The 21,435-nt window shown below is 43.7% G+C and overlaps 1 protein-coding gene across 1 annotated transcript in view; it reads right to left on the reverse strand.

Annotated features, from left to right (window-relative positions):
- fras1 (Fraser extracellular matrix complex subunit 1) overlaps positions 1-20,838 on the reverse strand; it is a 59,629-nt gene extending 38,791 nt beyond the window's left edge. The window contains exons 1-8 of the mRNA XM_088375529.1: positions 20,346-20,838; positions 18,874-18,905; positions 3,836-3,943; positions 3,290-3,382; positions 3,064-3,223; positions 1,991-2,124; positions 1,771-1,854; positions 1,608-1,709 (exon numbers count right to left, since the gene is read on the reverse strand). Coding sequence (XP_088231655.1) covers positions 1,608-1,709; positions 1,771-1,854; positions 1,991-2,124; positions 3,064-3,223; positions 3,290-3,382; positions 3,836-3,943; positions 18,874-18,905; positions 20,346-20,412 — 780 coding nt within the window. The 5' untranslated portion in view covers positions 20,413-20,838. The remainder of the gene's footprint in view (positions 1-1,607; positions 1,710-1,770; positions 1,855-1,990; positions 2,125-3,063; positions 3,224-3,289; positions 3,383-3,835; positions 3,944-18,873; positions 18,906-20,345) is intronic.
- Positions 20,839-21,435: the final 597 nt, after the last annotated feature.

Consider the following 21,435-nt stretch of genomic DNA (forward strand, 5'->3'; position numbering starts at 1 on the left):
GGCGAGTGAGCTTGTTTGTGGCGCAGCCCCGCCTCTGATCTCCATCATCCATCCCGGAGGATATTTTCACATGTTCCACCTCAGAGGACATGATTAAAGGCCCGCGTTTTCTTCTAACCCGGAGCTTCTTCTACCTTGTTGGTTTCGGATGAGTGAGATGGCAACAGGAACAGAGTTGGAACTCTTGAAGCTTATTCTTTGAAGATAGTCCATCAAGTAAACGAGGTGTATTCTGCCCAGCAACCAGCAAACTGTGCATCCAATGAACCAACCCTCTGACAAACTAACTGATCACCCAACCAAGCAACCAACCAACCAACCAAATTAGCTAACTAACCAACTGACCCTACTGACTAACCAATCAACTAAATGACCCAAACAACTAACTGACTGCCTGAGTGATAAACCAATAATAGAGTTTAACTAACTAACTAACTAACTAACTAACTAACTAACTAACTAACTAACTAACTAACTAACTAACTAACTAGCTGACTAGCTGACCAGCTGACAAACTAACTAACTGACTGACTGATTTACTAACTAACTAACTAACTAACTAACTAACTAACTAACTAACTAATTAACTAACTAATTAACTAGCTGGCTGACTGACTAACTAACTAACTAACTAACTGACTGATTGATTTACTAACTAACTAACTAACTAACTAGTCAATGAACTCACTGACGAGTCTATATAGTATGAGGGAGGCAATGTTTTGATACATTTCCAAACTCGAGCTGTCTTGCAATTCTCAAGTCTGGACACAGCCGTTTCCACTGAATAAATTCAGGAATTCTGAATGAATAAAATTCGCCCTGGATATGACTTTGTCAGTGGTTATATGTGACAAAATATAAAAGTGTCTCTCTGGTGTAATTGCATCTTTTTATTACATTTGATTGCGCGCGTGCGTTTCTATGACTTCCTAACGAGATGCCGATACAGACTAAATTGCTTACCACTACAAATGAAATGTCAACTGTTGCGTGTGAGCCTGTGCGTGTCAGACAGAAACAATTCCACAAGGTCTTGCATCGCAATCTCTTTGCACAATCTCTGTGCGCATCCAAATGTACGAGGACGTGCTCAGTGCTGAATGTCAATGCGTACGCCTCTATCCAAGTGTCTCTATATGTGTGTGTGTTTCAGTCGCTCTTTCGAACATTTCAGTTTATCATGGCCAAGTGTGTCAATTTCATCAATTTAATATGCCATCACTTACTAACTAATACGTTCCAGCCGACAATCTGAACAATTCGGTGTGTGTACCTGCCACGTTCTGTCTCCTGTTTTTCTTGAACTTGGTTGTGTTTTTTTGTTTTTTGTTTTTGCCAAGCTTTCCGGGAGGTTTTGAAAAAGACATGGGTGTCAGGATATTTTTTTCCCGTCCATTTTGCATCGAAGGGAAAAAAAAAAAAAAACAGCTCGGGCAAAAGATGCAGGGGGCTGCACTAACAACAGACTTTCATGTCAAGTTGAGGGCTTCAAAATATTATCCCGCAGGCCGCAAATAGCCCCCTGACCACAGGTATGAAACACCCGGTTATCCGAATGTGTGTGCACATTTATTTGTTTGAGCAAACACCGTGTGCAAACTCACCCTATCGCAGTTGACCGTCTGGCAAGTGTGTGCGTGACATTTAGACTGACCCCGCTCGCAAACACACGTAGTGCAGGCGTCCTTTTGCCACTGCTCGCCATGCTGTAAACACACACACTAGTTAGAGTCTCCTATTGAGGTGTTCCTAATGAAGTGACATGACCTGGTACTGCTTCCCAGCAGACAAGCATGGATTGGAGAGGCACTGAGGACAGCATTGACCAGGCGGGATCACCAAGTTTTCATTCTGAGGGGACAACATGCATTTTTTTTTTCCGTTAACGCAAACTGGGAGATGCGCTGCACTTTTCTTGCAGCTGCACCGCGCAACGACGGCAACCGTCGTTGGACAGCAACGTGCGAAAGGGGCGACGGCGGCTCACAGCTTCGCAGGCCACCGGCGGACACTCGGCCACCGAGCATCGGACATCCCCGCTGTGGCAAACGCATCTGGAACACCGGCTGGGACGCCACTCCTCACCGTCCCTGTACTGGGAACCTTCCCAGGAGCAAGACTCTGACACACACACACACACAGACACACACGCACACATGCGCCGTCAGCTGCAGCAAAAGAATCAACGGGCATGCATAACATGAATAGAACGTGTCCGTAACCGGGCCCGAGAAGACAAAAAAAAGTCGGCTATTTTGCTTTTATGTTCATTAGCAATTTGCCTTCAACTTTTTTCAAAGTTTCGAAAAGCGGTTTCACTTGTCAACCTGGTATTTGGTAGGTATGTCGGCCACGAGTAGAACTATAAAAACGTCCCAAGAGGCCCTGCTCATTTGGAAGCAGAGTTTGGCCATCATTCTAATGGTTTGAAAATTGAGTCCCAGAAACCAGTTTCTTTTATAAATACGAAATGCCGGTTCTCATAAAAGAGTTTCAAGAGGCGGCCGTGCTCAAAAAGTTTTGAAATTGTGATTTGAAGCAACCATTTTCGGGTCATTGTGTCAATGTCAGCAGGTGCTACCAAGATTTAAAAAAAAAAAACTGAAGCCTGTTTCACTTAACAACACACAGGGATTCATGAATAGACCCACCCAAAAAGTCTCCAAAAGTCAAAAGACACCATTCGCGATAGACGCCAGGAAATTGTTTACGCGTGAGTCACACGCCATTGAAATGTTCTCGAGCAATCTTTACAGAAGAAAACAACAACACAAACGTGTTGGACAAAGTGCTGATGATTCATCCCGACAAAGACGCGCAAAGCTGTTTGACATGCAAACGATGGATGCCAGATGAAAAGAAAGGTAAATATCAAACGTTGCTGTTGTTGACGTCTTCCAAGCTGCTATTTTGAGCGCAAATTGCCGCACTCCTGTGAGAGTGCCACATTTGTACAAAGCAGCTCACCGCTCGCATATATATATACGTCAAGTCTGTTGTTTTGATGCTTTGGAAAAAAGAATGAAATCAGAATTTGTTGAGTTTGCCTGCTCAGCTCACCTCCGTCGCCAGCGCACTCGGGACAGCATTCTCCTGCCGGGGTGAAAGGTCGGCGGTCGTCGGGACAAGTGAGGGCGGGGCAGCGGCGGGGGCGGCAAGACGCCTCGCCTGCGGAGCACTCGCACAACGTGCACGGCGAGGGGCTCCACTCTGTGTCGTGCTGAGAAAAAAAGAAACGCATGTCAAAAGGTGCCGACGGAGGTCACGGCGTGTCGGCGGCACGCACTGCGTATGTGAGGCCCTGGTAGCTGCACCGTCCCTCAACGGCGGAGACGCACTCTGGGCAGCATCCCTCGGCGGCGATCCTCAAGCGCTCGCCCTTTTGTAAAACCAAATCGGGGGACCGTGATGGCATTTGTTTGGACGTCCGTTTGGTTAGACGTCGATGCGTCAATTCAGCGAAAACACGATTGCGAAGAAAAAAAAAAAATGGCCTCATGGCCTTTTCCTTTTGCTGTCCAATTATTCCAAGTGGGAAATTGTTGCCGCAAATTAGTGATAACTATATAAGATTTAAACACACAACTCAAAATGTAATGACATGCTATTAGAATATTTTCAGAAAAGATATCTATACAATTTAAAAACATTTTCCTTTACAGAATGAATAAATGAAGGGTTAGAAAAATATGATAATGAGCTTTAAACTGTCAGCTTAAGTTCTTGAGGACGGACCGTGTCAAGTCTACGTTAAGCTCGTCACTAGGCATCCTTTGTACTTTCAGCGTGAATCATTTCTATTTTGGGGGCTGTCCCAAAATGGCCACCGTACCTTTTGAAAGTCGCACTGCGGGTTGGCGCATTGGACGGGCGCACAGATGACCACCTTGTCATGGCATGTGCACTCCCGGCACCCCTGCGGGCGCCACCGCGACTTATCCTGTCGGAAAAGACAACAAGAGAAGAACGCTCGTTAAAAACGCGGCAGGAAAACGACATATGACTATTTGAATTTTTTTCCCAAAGACTTTAAGGCTACACTGTATATATTATTCTCAAAACTACTAAAAACATGAATATTGAAATATGTGCTAAATATTTCAAAGAAATGAAGAAAAAGAATGAAAGAAAATGTAAACTTTCGTGAAACAAGCAAAAAAATCATCTGATAGTTATACTTGAAAAACTCAACATTATACCAAGAAATAAAAGGAGAGCCTGACGCCTTGATGCTGCCACGTAGCGATAGCTCATCAACGCTGAGCCCGAGCCGCAAACCTGAACGGTCAATATTCATAAATCACTTTGCAATCTTAAATTTTAATTTTGCCGCCTGATCGATAACGCTCCCTCACGACAGCCAGAATTTGCGACGGTGGTGGTCTGAAAAATGGGCAATAATAATGTCCCAATAATGGGCTCAAATCGACCAACGGGGGAAACATTCGCCGTTTGGATCTTGGCGTGACATGTAACATATGTGTGCCCAGATGTTGACCCCCAAACAGCGTGCACAGAAATAGAACATATCACGTGAGCTTCCTCTCTGCCGGCTCATTTCCACGATTAATTGACCCTTGAGGGAAGCCGAGTCTGTCGAGACCAGGTTGCAATCGTAACCGCTCGCTCGCAGTTTTACGCTAAGCGTTTAGCCACGGGTGACATAAGGGGGGGGAGGGTTGGGAGCTAGAGCTGAGAAGAAAGGTTAGGATTAAGGATTATTTTTAGCCCACTTGGTTCAATTCAACAGAATCTCAGGTCCAATTTGATGGTCAACGATTTGGGTTATAATGTCTTCATTTTCATCATGTACAAGAATCGGTGGAATGAACCCTGGACCACGATGCCATCAAAGAGACGGACGGAAGCCGTCGGATTTTATAACGAGGTCCCGAGGTCGATAATAAAATGGCCACCGCTCACGCCTCAAATGAGCGTTGCAGCTAACGGCGGGTAAAGGCTCGAGAAAGTCAATCGGCTCGGAACACGGTGTTCCGATTGCTTTCCCTGCTGCAAAATGGCGTTGACCCACGAGTTAACCACAAACACGGAGCAGCGAGCCGCTATTTCTTGACCCGTGGCGAGAGCCGGTGTTAACGGTCATTCGCAGCTTGTGCCCAATTAGATTGTGGGACCCGTAGTCGGGTTGCGCTGATTAAACGTCGTCCAGGGTCCATTTCGTTCCCCTTCTTGGAGAGCTGTTGAGTATCACGGCTCATTCACTTGCAGAAAAGGCCAAAATGAAAAAGAATAATAAAGTATATAATAATAATAAAAAAAAATAATAATAATACATTTCAAAACTTTGTTCTCGCCATGTTAACTTCCTGCCCCTGGCAACCCGTCTGGGCTGGATAGACGGTACAAAGCGTCAACATCAAGCCTCGAGATCATCCGAGCGTGGCTGGAGGTCATCCTCCAAGGAGAACGACAAAGAAGAAAAAGTTCCCGCCCCATAAATAGACTAGAAAAGCGAGATGATTAATTCAGACACTATCGTGGAGAAACATCTGCTGGCGTGGTCCGACCAAGTGTATTAATACCGGCGCGCTTCACTGGGAGCCACGCTAACCCATTTAAGACACAAATAGACACGCGAGACAAGCCCGCTCAAAAGGACGCTTTGGGGGGGGGGGGCGACGCCGCATCGTCGATACAAATAGCTAAGCCACCTTACCGAGGTCACCTGGAAAAAACAGAAAGGACCTGCACCAGATCCAAGAAGAAGAAGCACTGCTCAGACAACACTCAAGTCAAACACGTTGGAGAAAATCAAGGAATGACAGATGGAATTTAATGTCGGATGGCTCCTCAGTGCCAAAACACATTTGGAGCCATTTCGATAAGATGATGTCGTGTTTGGACTGGCTTGGGGCCCGCCTCTCCGAAAACGTGCCGGCTCGCTCCGCAGGGCGACTCATCTGACAAACAGCTGCTAGCGTTTAGCTTTTAAGGCTAACAAAACAAAGGCTTCATAATTCATTTGCACAGGGAGCCTTTCAAGTGACTTTTTTTTTTTTTCTGGCGGCACACGTTGCGTTCAAGGGGACCCTGGCGTCCCCCCTAGCTTTTTAATAATGCACAGCCCTGCTGTTGCTGCCGCTGCCGCTGGGTCTTGTGAGGCGTCGCATTCAACGATGCCATCCTTCCTTCAAGCACCACTCAACGTAATTGACTTCCCTTCTGAAATGGTTCCTTTGTCGAATCTAAAGATCTCGCCTCCCAAGTGGGCGGGGCTTCTCACTTCAGACCACCTCTTCCGAAAACACTATTTAAATACTCCCGGGGCTTGTTTTTATAGCACTTGTGGCGTTGTGAATTGCTGTAATGACTAACAGATCCCTGTAGATGGCAGCGTTCAGTTTCTTTGAAACTGAGATTTGAGTAGAAGATCCAAGTTGGTGATTATCGTGGATGAGATTCTTCATAAGAGAGCGGGAAAAGGATTAAATACACACATTGACATGGGGACATTTAAAGATGGACGCGCAGGCGCAGGCTCACACATTAAAGACGATGCGTCCCTCCTGAGGCTCGACTTCTGTTTCAACGTGTTTGTGATGACGAGCCAAAAATGCATTAACGCATCCGGAGCAGCTCGACATTTAATTCGAGTGGCGCTCAAAGACGACCTCGGCCGAGACCGGATGGGCTCGAATTAGACGGAACGCGCCGACTCTGCTATGATGCAGAAGCGTGCAAGAAGATAATCACAATTATGCTCATCAATTTTGTCATTACTCCCATTTATTAAGGAAAACATTTGCATGCCTCAATTTTTCAGTAACTAAACATTTGCGGGTGGGCGATTTTTACGAGCGGACAGACAGCTTTAATTGTTACGTTAATTGTTCAATAGAATGAAAGTCACTTTCATTTTTTTAACGTTTTCAACCATTCAAATGTAGAAACTAGTCCACCATTTTAATATTGAGTGACATGTATTGATTTCAATTTTATTTTTTATTTTTTTTAACTGTGTGCGCACGTGTGTGCGTGCACTTGCACAACGCTTTGGTAACGCAACACCAGTGCCAGTGAGCTTGCAGTAAATCAGACAAGTGCTGAGTGAGGAAACAATGAGAAGGAGGAAGGACTTTTTTTTTTTCAAGGCAGGAACAAATGAGAATGCATTAGTGTCCACCAAGAAAGGCGTGGAGGTGTGTGTGTATGTGTGGTGGGGCTTCTAATGACCTCCGGCACAAGTGCGATGAGGTTGTGCAAAAGACCAGAAGTGGACTTTGCTGATCCTACTTCTCTTAAACTTCCCCACTGCTAAATACCTCACTTGCCTATTTTGGATCGGCACCTTTCAGGCAGAACTTATGACAACTTTTGGCCAACATGTCGTTCCGCTCGGGTGCAACCTTTGCCCTCTTCAGCTCTCTATAAAATGTGTCCAGTAGCTCTTCAGCATCTCTTGCTGCGCGGCCAGTCATTGCTCCTGTGACCCTATGACAGCGGCGTCCATATTTAGTGACGCCCCGCTAACCGCGCCGGATTATTTGAGCAGCAAGAAACAGCTGCAAGCGCCGCCGGCAGCTATTTTGATTTTGGAATGGAATATGAAGGCGGCAATGTGGAGGCAGAAGGCAATTGTCCACATTTTTGACAACTCGATACTCCACATGACTATTTGTGGACCCCATGCAGGAAACTGCTTTTTTTTTTAGCACCGGAAAAAGCGTGAACATGAGACGACGCCACGGCGAAATCAGAAACTCCAAGCAGGGACTGCGGAATGCGATGTCCAGAGTTAGCGCACAACAAGGCTGTTTCCTCGCTAGCTGTGATTTCTCGCAACCGCCGATGATCAACGTGACCCCGTTTTGAGACCGAAGGCATAATTCAGCAAAAACCGTGTTGTTATTCCCTATGCCTATTTAGTCAGACATTTGATGCCAGGCGAGACTGAGGTCAAGATGCAACCAAGCAGAGACTGCGGCACATTTGCATCCGTTGTTATTTTCCAGCGTCAACGTCATCTTTCAACATGGCTACTCGTGGACTTATCAGAGTCCAGTTGCCACGGCGACGACACAACACATCAGCCGAGAGACTTGGTTGAGCCCCCGCCGGCTACTGAGTGCACCAGTTATGTTAAATATGTAAACAAGCTGGGCTCTTTGGCACTCCGTGAGAATCAATCGAGTGCACCAAACATCCCACGCGCGCGCACCCACACAAACACGTGACTCAATGATGGAGTGGCCTTCTCCCCAAACGGCCCATTCAACGGTTATCAGGTTGTCCAATATCGAAACTGGCATCAGCCTCAAAAAAATCCATATCGCCCGAGTTCGAGTTATTTGGTTTGTTTTGGTGGCTCGTTTCTCTACGACAACTTGTATTGTTTGTTAGCGTTATGCGGAAAAAAGCCGGGCTCTTCATTAGTTGACAAATTGCTGCTTGTTGTGAAATAGCTCAAACAAAATTCTTCCTCAAGATTCTCATCAAGCTTGGGCTCTTTGATGAAAAACACCATGGGGTGTCTTTTAAGTCCCGTGGGGAATAATTTGAGCCTGTAAACGAAGGCGACGGCCTCGCAACCGAGGAGATGAAAGCGGGAAAATCCGGCGAGTTCACGTGGGAAGCGTTTGAACATCCGCCGCCGCTTTTGAAAACCAGGGATGAAGTGGTGGCAGGAAAGGAGGTGGGCGAGGGGGGGGGCACTTTGTGTGTTAGTGCCACTTGCGTTGCCACCGCTCATGCACGCTTTGCTATTACCTGCAGCAACTCGGCGAGGCGGCAAATAAACTCTGAGCAAAAGACGCAAAGTCATGTGAAACCGTTCGGTGCTGTGCCAACATGGCCGCCGGTTGAGTCGACTTGACTCGTCATGTCCGATGCAGCTGTTGTGTTCTGTTTTGACAGCTTTTTCAAACACGACATTTCAAAAAGGATTTCTCTTTAGCGTGAAGAAACTGCACTGCAGCTCGTACGAGTTTGAACGTCCTCCTTTGCTTACAAGTAAGGCGGGCAACTTGTTTATGGTTAAGTGTCGTCAACTGGAATGGTCATTATTTTTTGTCTCTTCCCGTTTGATCATCTAATGCAGCTCGTTTAAGCAATGGAGGTGAAATGTCCTTTTTTTGAGCCCAAAACGTGACTTTTTCCGGTAAACTATTGCACTAATAAGGTTGACAAACATTTTTGAAAATCTTTTTTTACAATGAAGCAGACTCTTAACTTTTCTAATAAAATGTCACCCTCTACTGGAGTGGAGGTTAATCACTTTGTTGACTGCATCCTGTCTAAGCAACAAACACATTCCGAGAATCCACTTTTGGGGGGAGATGACGGAGACGTTACCGTTATTAGTGAGTAAGACAACCAGAATACAGTTTACGGACATTTGCATTTTTCTGGTAAAATGTTGAAAGAAAGAAAGACCCCCCACACACACACCCACACAACAACCTAATCCGTCAAGATCAGAAAACATGGCCTTCCTCCTTCTTCTGCGTCCTCAGTCACGCTTCACAAAAGCCCAAAGTTCACCTGTTCTACCGGCGCCGCCTTTTGTTGTGTGCGGGGGGGACGTTAGCGAGCCACCCCGGCAGAGGTCAACTTGCCTTTTATAGCAGATTGGAATTCTAAGCGCGCACGCTTTCATTTCTGCGAGTCGCGAACCCCCGCCTCTTAAACAAATCAAATTAGCCGCGTTTGCTAATACTAATGAAGGCTAAGCCGCACAAAGGTCAGCCACAATGATGTAACACAGTTATGAAAAGATACTCAAGATCAAATGGCTATGATTAATAAAAACAAAAACGAGAAACTCCAAAGAACGCTAAAACATTGCTTGCAAATTACTTTCGGCGAGCCGCCCATCGGTGACAGGATCTGAAGGACGTTTCATACAAATTCAAGGCTTTCAAAGTTCTCCTTAAACTTCTCTCAAAAGTCCCACGCGAGCCGCGCCGATCGTCTCGCCCACTTTTTACTTTTTCTCAAAGTAGAAAAAACTTTTCTCTTTCATCTTTTCTCCCCTCATTTGCATTTTTTTATTTATTTCTTTTTTTTTTTTTTTTTTACGAGCCCGAAGCGATTTTTGGGGTGGAGGAGCAGCATCTGAAATCCCAAGTGCGGCGTCGGTTGCTAGGGAAACAAGGGCCGATTCCCCGCATCTTGAAATCACCTCATTTCATTTTATTGGGCACCCCTGAATAATCGAACGCATCCAAGACGTGAGCTGCTTGTAAAATGTACGCACACACACGCCAGAAAGGCTGAAGGTCCGCGTTAGACCGTAATGACAAGTCACCTTGCTTTTAACGGCGCTTCACCTGGCTAATTACAGTGGAGCCCACCTGAGAGGAGACGGGCTCCAGATGTTGCACACACGCACACACTATCGGTATGTGTGATAGTACTTAAAATAGTTACTGATATGTATTTATTTAATTTTTTCGTTCAGTTAACCAGACTTGAGAAAAGTATATAGAAAATATCAATTCTTTCACATTTTCTCTAAATTTACAAAAAATAAATCCTCAGTGGAACAACAAAACACAAGAACACAGTTTTTCCTTTTTTTTGTGTAAGCTGAGAACTATTTAGGAAAAACGTAAATTATAGGAATAAATTACTGCTGAACACTGGAGAAATGCTTTAAACCGAATAATGAAAAATAATAAAGAAATATAATAAAGAAAAGCAAATATTAAAAAACAAATGTCAATAATTTAATGCCAGAAATAATGATGCGATCTCAACCCAAAACATGATTCTATTTTTGGGTAAATATCGATATATTTTGTTGCACGTCTATCTGATGGCTTTTACATTACTTTTAAAGCGATACATTTGAAATAAACTCAACAAATAGAAACACAAATACAAAAATAAATAAAGAACAGACCTTGTGAGACTTTGTTCCTAATATTCTGACCTTGGGCCTTCCTGAGGCCGACCCCTGCTCCAAATGAGCGGGGCGAAAGTTGTGGACATTGTGAGACTTTTTTGTTCTGCCAACCACCAAAACGTTGGTCCGGAAGACGCCCGGCTGCATGTCAGGACGCGTATGAGCAACGCATGCTTTATTCATCGCTGCTGTATTAGCGACAACGTAAGGCTCTTTCTGGAAACCTCGGGAGACTGGTGAAGCAAGAGACGAGAAAAAAAAAACACTCGTGTGAACACGATTGTGACGTGTCTTCGCTTTGAATGACAAGAAAAACAACTTTTCAGTGACAGCTGCCAACAGCTTCACATTTCGGCCCTCATGCTAATGCTAAAGACGTTAGCGTCTCAAAAACGTCCTGCTGGATGAACGGAAAGGGTTTCAAAATAACTGTTATTTGGATGTAGGTTTAAAAGACATTTGAGTCATCGCTGAACCAAAATAGGTGATTTTGTAAACATGTCTGGCAAGTCAAATCGTCAACGAGTAACCAAACCAAAAGAATTTGATGAAATTTGGCGTTAACACAAGAAATGTAATTTACAAAACATCAAAGATCGATTTCCGAAATGTCAAAGACAACTAAATCCTTATCAACCCTAACCTAGATGATTTTGAAAACATTAAAGATCATTTGAGTCGACATTAAAGCTCTGGTATGCCTTCCTACATTTCCAAGACAATTTAGTCATCATGAAACAGGAGAAATAGGATCCCCCTTGCCTCAGATCAAAGACATTTTAGCTGTCATTGAATTTAACGTACGTGTTTTTGTGAACATCAAAGAGACTTTGAAATCCTTAACGAGCGCCGCAGGTTAGCCCGGACCAGATCAATAGCATACAGCTCGCCATTGACATTTGACAGCGTTGTTGTGGTAACGAAGCTTTGCGGGGGGTTGTATTTGGATTGATACGTGAGTCACCGTTAGCATTGTTAGCGGCATTGCTGACGTGAGCGCTAACGTAGATGTTTTGATTTGGACGCACACACACGCGCGGGCACACTCGGGACATTCATTTCACGCTCTAGCTGCGAGACAAATGGCAGCACCCCTGCCTGAGAGAGTAAACTGCTTATCATCAACCTGTTGGCTTATAAATATGAGGAGCTAAATGTCACACACACAAAAATACACTTTTAAAAGTGGAGGTGTTTTGTTTGTGTTTTATATTTTATGTATCATACAGCGCATGGAGAAATTAATATATGTCAAATGTATTGGCACCTTAACCCTTGTTGGAAAACAATCGAGATTAGAAACAATCGATTCATACCCTAACGTTGTCTTGAAGCGCAAACATAAAAGCCGAGCCCTGTCTAAGACACAAACGTGTCAAACTTGCAACCCTAATCTGAAATCTAATTTTCTATTCAGGACCTCAATTAAAACCCCACTCTTGAAACCCTATGACAAACTCAAAACACTAACTCTTGATTGAAACTGTAACCACGAGCTTAAAACCGTAATTTGCACCCCTAAGTTCAAATCCTTGATTTGAAAGCATCATTGCGTATGAAAACCCTAATCTAAAGTTTTGCGTGAAATGCCTTCAAACCCTAATTTGAAAGCCTGAGCCCGGCTTGTAACCCAACTTGGAAATTTGGCGCATGGGCGATGCAGCTGAGCCAGGCGGCAGTTTGTTGCCGTGGCGACGTGCACGTCGACACACTGAGGGTGTTGTTCCGCTGGCCGCACATGTCGACCCGGTCGCCAAAGGTTCTTTTCTCGGGCCTGACCCGACAACTGCACCGACACAAGCACAAATGCGACAACCACCCCCCCAAAATATCTGCTTTGAACACTTTTGTGGTAGGATTTCAAATGTGTGTTCCAACTCGAAATTTAAATCTTAATTAACTTTGTGTTGTAACATGCCATCACTAACCTAGCCTTGAAAACCTATTTCGAAACCCAAGCACCATCTCAAAACCGCAACCTAGACTTGAAGGCTTATGTTTAAACAACCTTTTTAATGCAAATCTGGTATTGTTTCTAATCCATGAAAAATGTAGACCATTCTAAAATTAGTTTTTGTCAAAAGACATAACTACCTGTCTGCTACTTCTCTTTTTAGATTTATTGCAAAAGAAAATCTAGCCTCCCTGCTGCGTCAACTCTCTCACACAGGAAGCGTCTCTCCTTGAGGACCTTTTCCTTTTGGAGAAAAAGCAGCGCGAGACGTAGCCTGCAGGCACCGACCAAGAAGAAGACGGCCACTAAACCAAGACCTGCGGGGGGGTTGGCGCCTCGGGCTCCCATTCCCAGATAAGACGCTTGAGTGGTGTGAATGAAGTGGGACACACAAAATGGCCTGCAGGATGAGGACATGGGAAGGAGGGGGGGTTGTTTATGCACCTACAGGTTGGGCGCTTGCCAAAGGACGCTTCAACGGGGACCTCTGAATGGAGGCAGAATGGCAGGGGGGATTAGTTCCAGTCCAGGGAGCATCGGCATGATGGTGGGCCTCCCAGACATCCGCCACAACAGGCCGGGGTTTTTTGCAAAAAGTGCCGTGTCGGGCACCTGTGATTGCCTCCTTTCAACGCTGAAAAAGGAAAGACTTGCTGGAACGCCGAAACAGCTGAACTCGAGTTTGTGTCAATCAATGGGGTGCTGGTGCTGACTCCCATCTAACAAGAGTTGTCAACGCAGCCATAGCCCCATTTGGAATAAAATAACTGGAAGTGTAACTCAGTCACCGACAAAGCTAACCAAATGAGTAACGAAAAGAAAATCAGGTTACTCAGTTACCATCACCGAGTTACTTTTTCTTAAACAATTGTCAAGAAGATGCTGCTAAAACAACTCGGATAAATCTATTTAAATAAAAAAAATAAAAATAAAAAACTAGAAAAGGAATGAGTGAATAATTCAGAATTGAAATTTATTTAACAATTAAACAAGATTGTCACTAAGTTTCCATTTAAAATACATATTTTTGTTTAAAACTTAAAACTAATATTTTTAACTATTTTGTAATATCCTGAAATATTTTTGGATGTGATATTTAACATTTGACTATTTTTAAAATGTTTTTAATATTAACAAATTTGAACAAGTATATTTCCTAGACGAACTTTCTATATTTTTAATATTTACATATCTTAAATTTGCGTGGAACGAGGTTATTATTATACAATTATTTGAGCTTCTAATATAGCCTATATCTTACTTCTAATTAAAATATTTTTAAATGTTCAATTGACACTCATTTTGACAACAAATGACTTTCTTTGGGATTCTTTATATTATACTTTTATATTATTACAGTATTTATACATTATCTTTATATTATCAGCCTTATGTAAAACACTCACAATGTCTAAACCACACCGTAGACGAGGAGGGAACAAACCTTGCGAGTTTGGAAGCGATGGGAATGTTCGGCGAGCTTTAAAAGCATTTTGAAAAAGAGAGCAGCGTTTCACAACCTCGAGACGCTTAATAATTCACATGTGGCGACTCACTGGTCCTCAGATGATCCATTCGTGCGTGTGTGCACACATTTGTGTGTCCTGCACCACTTTAATTTTTTGATGATGGTGGTGGGTCATCACAAACTAGCTCTAAAGCAGCACACTGGAGGAAGTGTCAAGTGTATACTTCAAAAGAATACTACTGCCTTTGAGATACAAGTTCAATTAGTTTATAAGTCAGACTACTTATTCCAAAGCATGAAAATGCCATTCTTGCAGTTCTGCACTGCTCCAATTTTTTTGTAACGCATTTGTTAAGATGGAAGCCACTTTTTGCAGCATTTTTTGCTGATGTGTGGACCTTGCCGACTTGGTGACAGTATAATGCAGACATGTACGCAAAGGGGGAACTGTAAACGGCCTTAGTATAGGTCAATGGTTAAAAAAACAATTGATGTCCGAGTAGTGTTATATTGTTGATTATCGGTCGCTTTCAATGTTATTAAACCGTAGCATCGATGTTAGTTTCACTAGCCGTATACGGAGTTTTGCAATGTTTGCTAGCATTAAGCTAGCTAAACAAGTTTTTAAGGCAAAAATGATAAATTTACAACGTATTTCAATGTATTTGCTTACAAGTCAAAACAAAATTCTTATTCATGTTGCGCGTTTGTTACGGATGTAGGTTTTTTATTTTGCTGTGGTATCATTTCATTATTATTATCAAAGTTTCAATATGATTTTTGGCCCAAGCAATCTAGAGCAGTGGTCCCCAACCTTTTTGGCGCCACGGACCGGTTACGTGTCAGAAATATTTTTGCGGCTTTAATAACAAATATAACAAACAAATATAGAACCACATAAAAATAAAACTCACCTTTACGTTGAATTAGTGGAAGCTTGTTTGTCAGAAATCTTCAACATTAAAAGGTTTCTTCGCATTAGCAATACGGTTAGCCACTAAGAACGATGCTCTTAGTGCAGTGGTTCCCAACCTTTTTTGCGCCACGGACCGGTTACGTGTCAGAAATAGTTTTCGGACCGGCCTTTATAACAACTATAACAAACAAATATAAACCACATAAAAATAAAACTCACCTTAACGTTGAATTAGTGGAAGCTTTTTTGTCAGAAATCTTCACCAATGTGGTTGTGGTGGCCTTCAGTAATTGCTTTTGTACTTCTTGTTCACTTTTTTCTGTCAAAAATTCCGAATTTTTCTTTCCAAAATTACAATTTAATGCAGGATGCTTGGTCATCGTGTGCCGAAGCAGTTTTGAAGGCTTCATTGCCTCGTTAGCTAGCCTGTCGCCACATAGTTACCTGTGGCGATAAATTCATATTTTAAGTAGGAATCCAGAAATTTTCTTTTAAACAAAGCTTTCCGTTACTTACAAATCGTAGCCTCTTCTTTTTCCGTCTCTTCATTGGGCTTTTTTCCCTTTCCGAAGAAGCTTTTCACACATCTCTGTTTCTGGCTAATTTTTGGGAGCTTCGCGGGCTCGACCGGGTGACACGTCACGTGACCGGAACGAGCGTCACGAGACACAGATGCACCAGCGGATGTAATTAGGAGAGGATCACCAAATGTTTTAGATTTTCAAAATAAAACCTTACTCATCTTTGCTAGCTTTACGGGCTTGACTGGGGAAACATGTCACGTGACATATTTATTTATTTATTTATTTATTTATTTATTTATTTTTATTTTTATTTTGTCTGTGCAGCTTGGCGGCCCGGTACCAAGTGACACACGTACCGGTACCGGTCCGCGGCCTGGTGGTTGGGGACCTCTGATCTAGAGCACACCAAATCAGATAGTCAACCAATCAATAAGGTTCTTTCGCCCAAAAAAAAAGAAAACTGTCATTAAATTAGCATCCAAAGTGGATTCTCATCAAATCCGCCCGGAATTGCTAATCTGACTCGAGAGGAGCACTTTTGACTTTGTGGATTCTCTTCCGACTGGTTTTCCCACAGACTTCGTTCGTCTTCTCCCACCGGCCCTCCTCATCACTAATCCGGTTGTGCCCTCACTTGGCTCTCACCGACAAGCCTGACAAATTTCGCGTTGCTACCTGACATGATTGGTCAAGAACTGACCTTGTGCAGTACGTTTACTGAATTTGGATGCTATTCTCCACCCCTAACCAAAACTCATTTGCAAAGTTGTCCATCTGTCTGGCCTACGTGCTTCATATTTGGTAGAAATCCGACATAAATTTCTAAAATAGCTTTTTGGCGATGGATTATTGAGACCTTTTTGTTGTACTCGTGAAAGACTTGTAACACAGAATTTGCAGTAAGTAGGAAATGGAAAAAAACACATAAGTGTTGATCAATCAATATGCTCAATCCGATAATGTGACACTTTTACATGGTGACAGGAGAAGTAACGACGCTGTGCCTGACTCCGACACAGAGGAAAATAGAAAATATGCTCGTAAAAGCCCCACTCAGACTTTAATGGCGGCACGGCGTCCGTCGCTTCATCACTTTTTACAGCCGCCACATTGTAAATGTTGCACGCATGAACTATTGGGATGCCTGCGCGCAAACTAAATTAATAAACAAATCCTCGCGACTGCAAAGTCACCTGGACTCTTAGCCATCCTCAAGGTCATTGGATGCTTCTCAGCGTTGGACTTTTCTATTTGTCACCTTCTGGTTACGTCTCAACATTACGAACGGATTGGACCATTTTGACTTGGGGGTGAAACTAAATTCCTCCATTGGCATCTGGTAAACTTTGTGTAATCCTGCTACCTCGCTATCAAATGTAAACATAAAGTTTCAATGGTTCCGACTTTTCATCAGGAACTATCTGCCAAGTTTCTTGGAACGATAATGGCTCTTAAATGCGTTTTATTTTGTAACCTTACCGAACGTTCCGTAGTGTAACAGAACAGTCATGCGTTCTGTTACGGAACGTTACGTTAGGTTACCTCACGATAAAATAGAAATTAACATAACTTATCGCGACTTGACGAAACGTATCGTGTGTCGAAATGCTGTCATGTTTGTTTGTGACACTTCCTGTTCCTCACTTAAAACATTGCATGTCTGCATTAGCCACTCCAGCTGCATTAGCCGCGTTAGCAGCTCCAGCAGCCTAGCTCCACGTCCAAATATAATCGCCAACCCTCCAGGCAGGAATTCCTGGCATTGCAAGTCCATGATCCCATTGCAGCATTCAAATGGAGGCCGCGAAACTGAAGCTGCGGCTGCAAGTGGCGTCATAATTATGACAATTTCCGTTAGTGATGACATTCCTCTTTAAATGTTAGCATTATGCTAGTGGAGGTTGATTATTATGAGACTTGGTTGAGCTCTGTCTGGTGACCCTGTCCAGGCTTTCCTTCCATTTTAATCTTTTGCACCATTTACCTTCAGGAGTTTCAAAACAAATCTCTGCATTCACTTCACACGGTCTCGAAAGAAAACGCCACAAATGATCCGGCAGTTTCACTTTATGAACTTCTGAGAACCCGCCTCGGCTTCCATCGGCATTTCTTGAGAAGCGGCTGACATTTTGTGCAAATGTCAGCGGAATCCATCTGAATGCAAAGTACTGACTCTTCGGAACATCTGCTTTTCCTCCTTTCAATATTCCGTACCAACCTGTGATGTTCTCATACTTTCATCTCTATTTTTTTTTGTACCCGTCCGCACTTTTAGGACTGCCGCAAGGGGGGTGGGGGGGGGACTTTGAAGTCTAGAATGGCCTTTTGGACCATGTTGGGACATGCTGGGACATCCCAACCACATCCCTTCAACAACCCCCCCAACTCCAAAAAAAAAAACTTCCTTTACTAAAAGCATTGACTGAACATGTTGGCCCCAACAAATGATCCCCTTGAGTCCCCGTGACGGGAAGCATCCAGTCACAGGTATGTCATGTCCCGCTGTTTCCGCCTTTAATTACACTGCAAAGGAGGGGGGGGGGGCTGCGAAAAGGGGGCATGGCTGCCACAACCCCCCCTCCCTCCTAAGAACTCTTTTACGGTCAGATTTATAGTTGTTTTGCAAGACACAAGTGCAAATTAGACTGCTGCTTCCAAAATTACAAGCACTAAAAGACCCCCCACCCAAAAAAAAACCATAATGCTGACTCATCAACATGTCAAACGTCAGGGATTGACATTTCAACTAACAAAATCGTCATTACGATTAATGTCAGATCAGACACTTGTTCGAAAATCAAATGACATTCGCAAAGGCAAAGGAAATCTCACTCAAAATAAAATTCCATCACGTCAAATCAATAAAGAGAACCACGTTCGAGCAGATCAAACATCAGAACAGCAAGTAAGGCTGTGTAAATTTGTGTGTGTGTGGTGTATGCATTATAAATGGCACTTGTCCAATGAGCTCATCGGGTACGCTCGTCTACTTCCTGATCCCGTATTAAGTCGCAGCCCCTTCATGAATAATGCATGAGCAGTGAAACCATCAGCGTTCCTGTTTAATCATCGGAGATATTCCCCTCTCAATTCCGGCCGGCTGACGCGTCGGGAGAATAAGGAAGAGGAGGATGGACTTACCGCGTGGACGACTCCCTCGAAGACGCACGCTCCTACACGCACACAAGCAAAGTGAGAGAAACATTAGCATCGATGCACATCTGGGTCATGTTTCCACACGCGGGGATTACGGATATGTTGGATTGGGATTATCACACAGGTCAAATTTACTGGACACCGAAGGGAGTTCACTGCATCGTCATGGCCTGCCTGTCACACTTCTGCATCCCCTTCGTACACCTGCACGCCAATTGATTGCCATTTTTATACCTTTTGAGTCTAATATGAGTACAAAACGAGATTTGACAGAAATGGAAGAGTCTGTTCAAAAGAGATCGCACATGGTCCATTTTAACTTGCTCACCCTATCGAGATCAGATCTGGATTACACAAGTTTTGACACTAGACAAAGCCTTCCTGCATCCTAATTGTAATGACATGTTGCAGTAGTATTTGTGTGAACAGAATCTTCCGTTTGTGTTCAAACGTGCAATCCGAATCTCAAATCTGGATTGAATTCAGTTTCACTTTACAGCAACTGACAGGTAACAAATGATACTGAAACCAAATGGGATTGGTGGTATTTCAATTATACTCACACCTAATTTGAAATCTGGACCCGATCTGGATTGAATTAGGTTTGACAAATCTGTATTCCAGCATTGATATTCGGATGAGATCTGGCAGTGGCGCGTGATTATCAAGTGATGCTAATCACTTTTATTATTATCAATGTTCGATTCGGACTGGTGCCAATCTCACTCTCGCGTGGAACATTTTTGTACGTTTTTGGTCTCATCTTTGTGTACTTTCCTTCTCCCTCAAAAGTTTGCATCAGCTTATGCGGTTATGCATGACTAGGATCCAACCTATGAAACGAAAAATCACTGCGCTTATGGGTAAAAGTGTCTGATGAAAAAAGACGTAATCTGAATATAGCCACAATTTCTGTGCAAACAAGTGTACAGTAAACCAAGTTAGAAAACCGCCCGAGTTTTATTGCAGCCATTAATTTGAGAAAATCGTCCTCTGGCAAAAGATGGAACTCACAGACTCAGTTAATTGTTCTTTCTTAGACAACTAGGCAGGTGTAAAGTTGGCCTCAGTTTCATTATTTCCTTTGCGCAAAATGTTTGCATAATTAAAAATACCAGTTCCTTGAAAGAAAGAAAAAATCTGGTATTCCCAATTGTTTTTATGTATGTACATAGTGTCCATTTTTTTTCCAATGACTTTACATGTAACTATCTTGCAGCCAAAGTGCACAAAAACCTTCTCCCTAAAACCTTCTCCAGTATGCATTCAAGGCAGCACAAATGAGCGCAGCCCACTTGTCCCCCTTATACGAGCAAGCAGGTGTAAAGTTAGCGAATGACCTCCCCCAGGGTGAAGCAAAACGCCGGAAAAGTCTCCCCGAGAGAGAGCGAGAGGGGGGTTGCACCGATCAACCCTGACCCACTTCACGAACGCCAACTGCGGACAAAAATACCCACCGTGTGTCACCCAAGGGGCGGCCAGGGCTGCGGCCAGGGCGCCCAGCACCATCCAGCGAGCCGCCATGGTCGCGGCTGAACCGATTTGTAATCCAAACGCAGTCCCGGTAGTTGTTCTGCAGCTATATGGTGCTGCTTTGCCAGTTAAAAGGGTCTCAAGGGGCTTGTTTCCACCGCTGCACCAGCGCGCACGCTCGTCCCCAAAAAGGAGCGGAGAAAAACAAAACAAAAACAAAGTGTCCCCCTCGGTAGGTTGGCGGAATATTTCCCCCGAGCGCAGCGTCGGCGCTTCGGCCAGGAAGACTGGCGAGGTCCGGGGGAGTGTGGAAGTGGTGAAGTGCAGCTCCGCCCCTCCCTTACACGCACTCCAGGGGGGAGAAAAATGTGGAGCTCATGCACATGACGAGGTGGCTGCATCGTCCTGCAAACATGCAGGTCCTCCTCCTGCTGTTGGTCGCACCTCCTCCTGGGAATTCCTCCCCCAAGGACGCACACTGCACTCGAGGTTGGAATTGCCGCTTTATTAGTTGTGGCTTCAGGAGAGGAAGGTGAGTTACTAAGTGAGCAATTAAACACTCATCGGTCACTTTTTTAGGGACAACCTGCTGCTGCTGCTGCTGCACACGATCATGAAGACTGGATCAACATTCCCACATTGCAATGATGCCCCATGAAAACTTAATTGAAAAAAATGATGCGCCAAAAATATTTTGCTTTTTAACAAACAATCCCCCAAATAAAAGTGGGAAAAAAAACACTTGGTCACTTGACTTGCTCACGTCCAGGTCACCAGGTGAATTCACGGATGCCAAACCACGAGTAAGCAGCCGTCCACTGTATTTTTTTTTTATGTAGATTCAATGAAGTGTATTTAAAAAATAAAAAATAAACTTTGAAGTAGGTTAGTCTTCAGAAGAAAACAAAATCAAAATTTTATTTATATTGTGTGGCTAAACCTAAATAATTTTATTTTAAGTGCATATAATTGACATCTTTAAACGAACCCCAAACATCTAAACGAGCTTTCTGCCTCTATATTATGTAAAGTTCAGATTTATATTTGAAAACAAAATAATCCACTTATTCCAGT

This window comes from Syngnathus floridae, chromosome 5 (assembly GCF_059516105.1).
Source record: "Syngnathus floridae isolate MCC-2025c chromosome 5, RoL_Sflo_1.0, whole genome shotgun sequence".
Lineage (NCBI taxonomy): Eukaryota > Metazoa > Chordata > Actinopteri > Syngnathiformes > Syngnathidae > Syngnathus > Syngnathus floridae.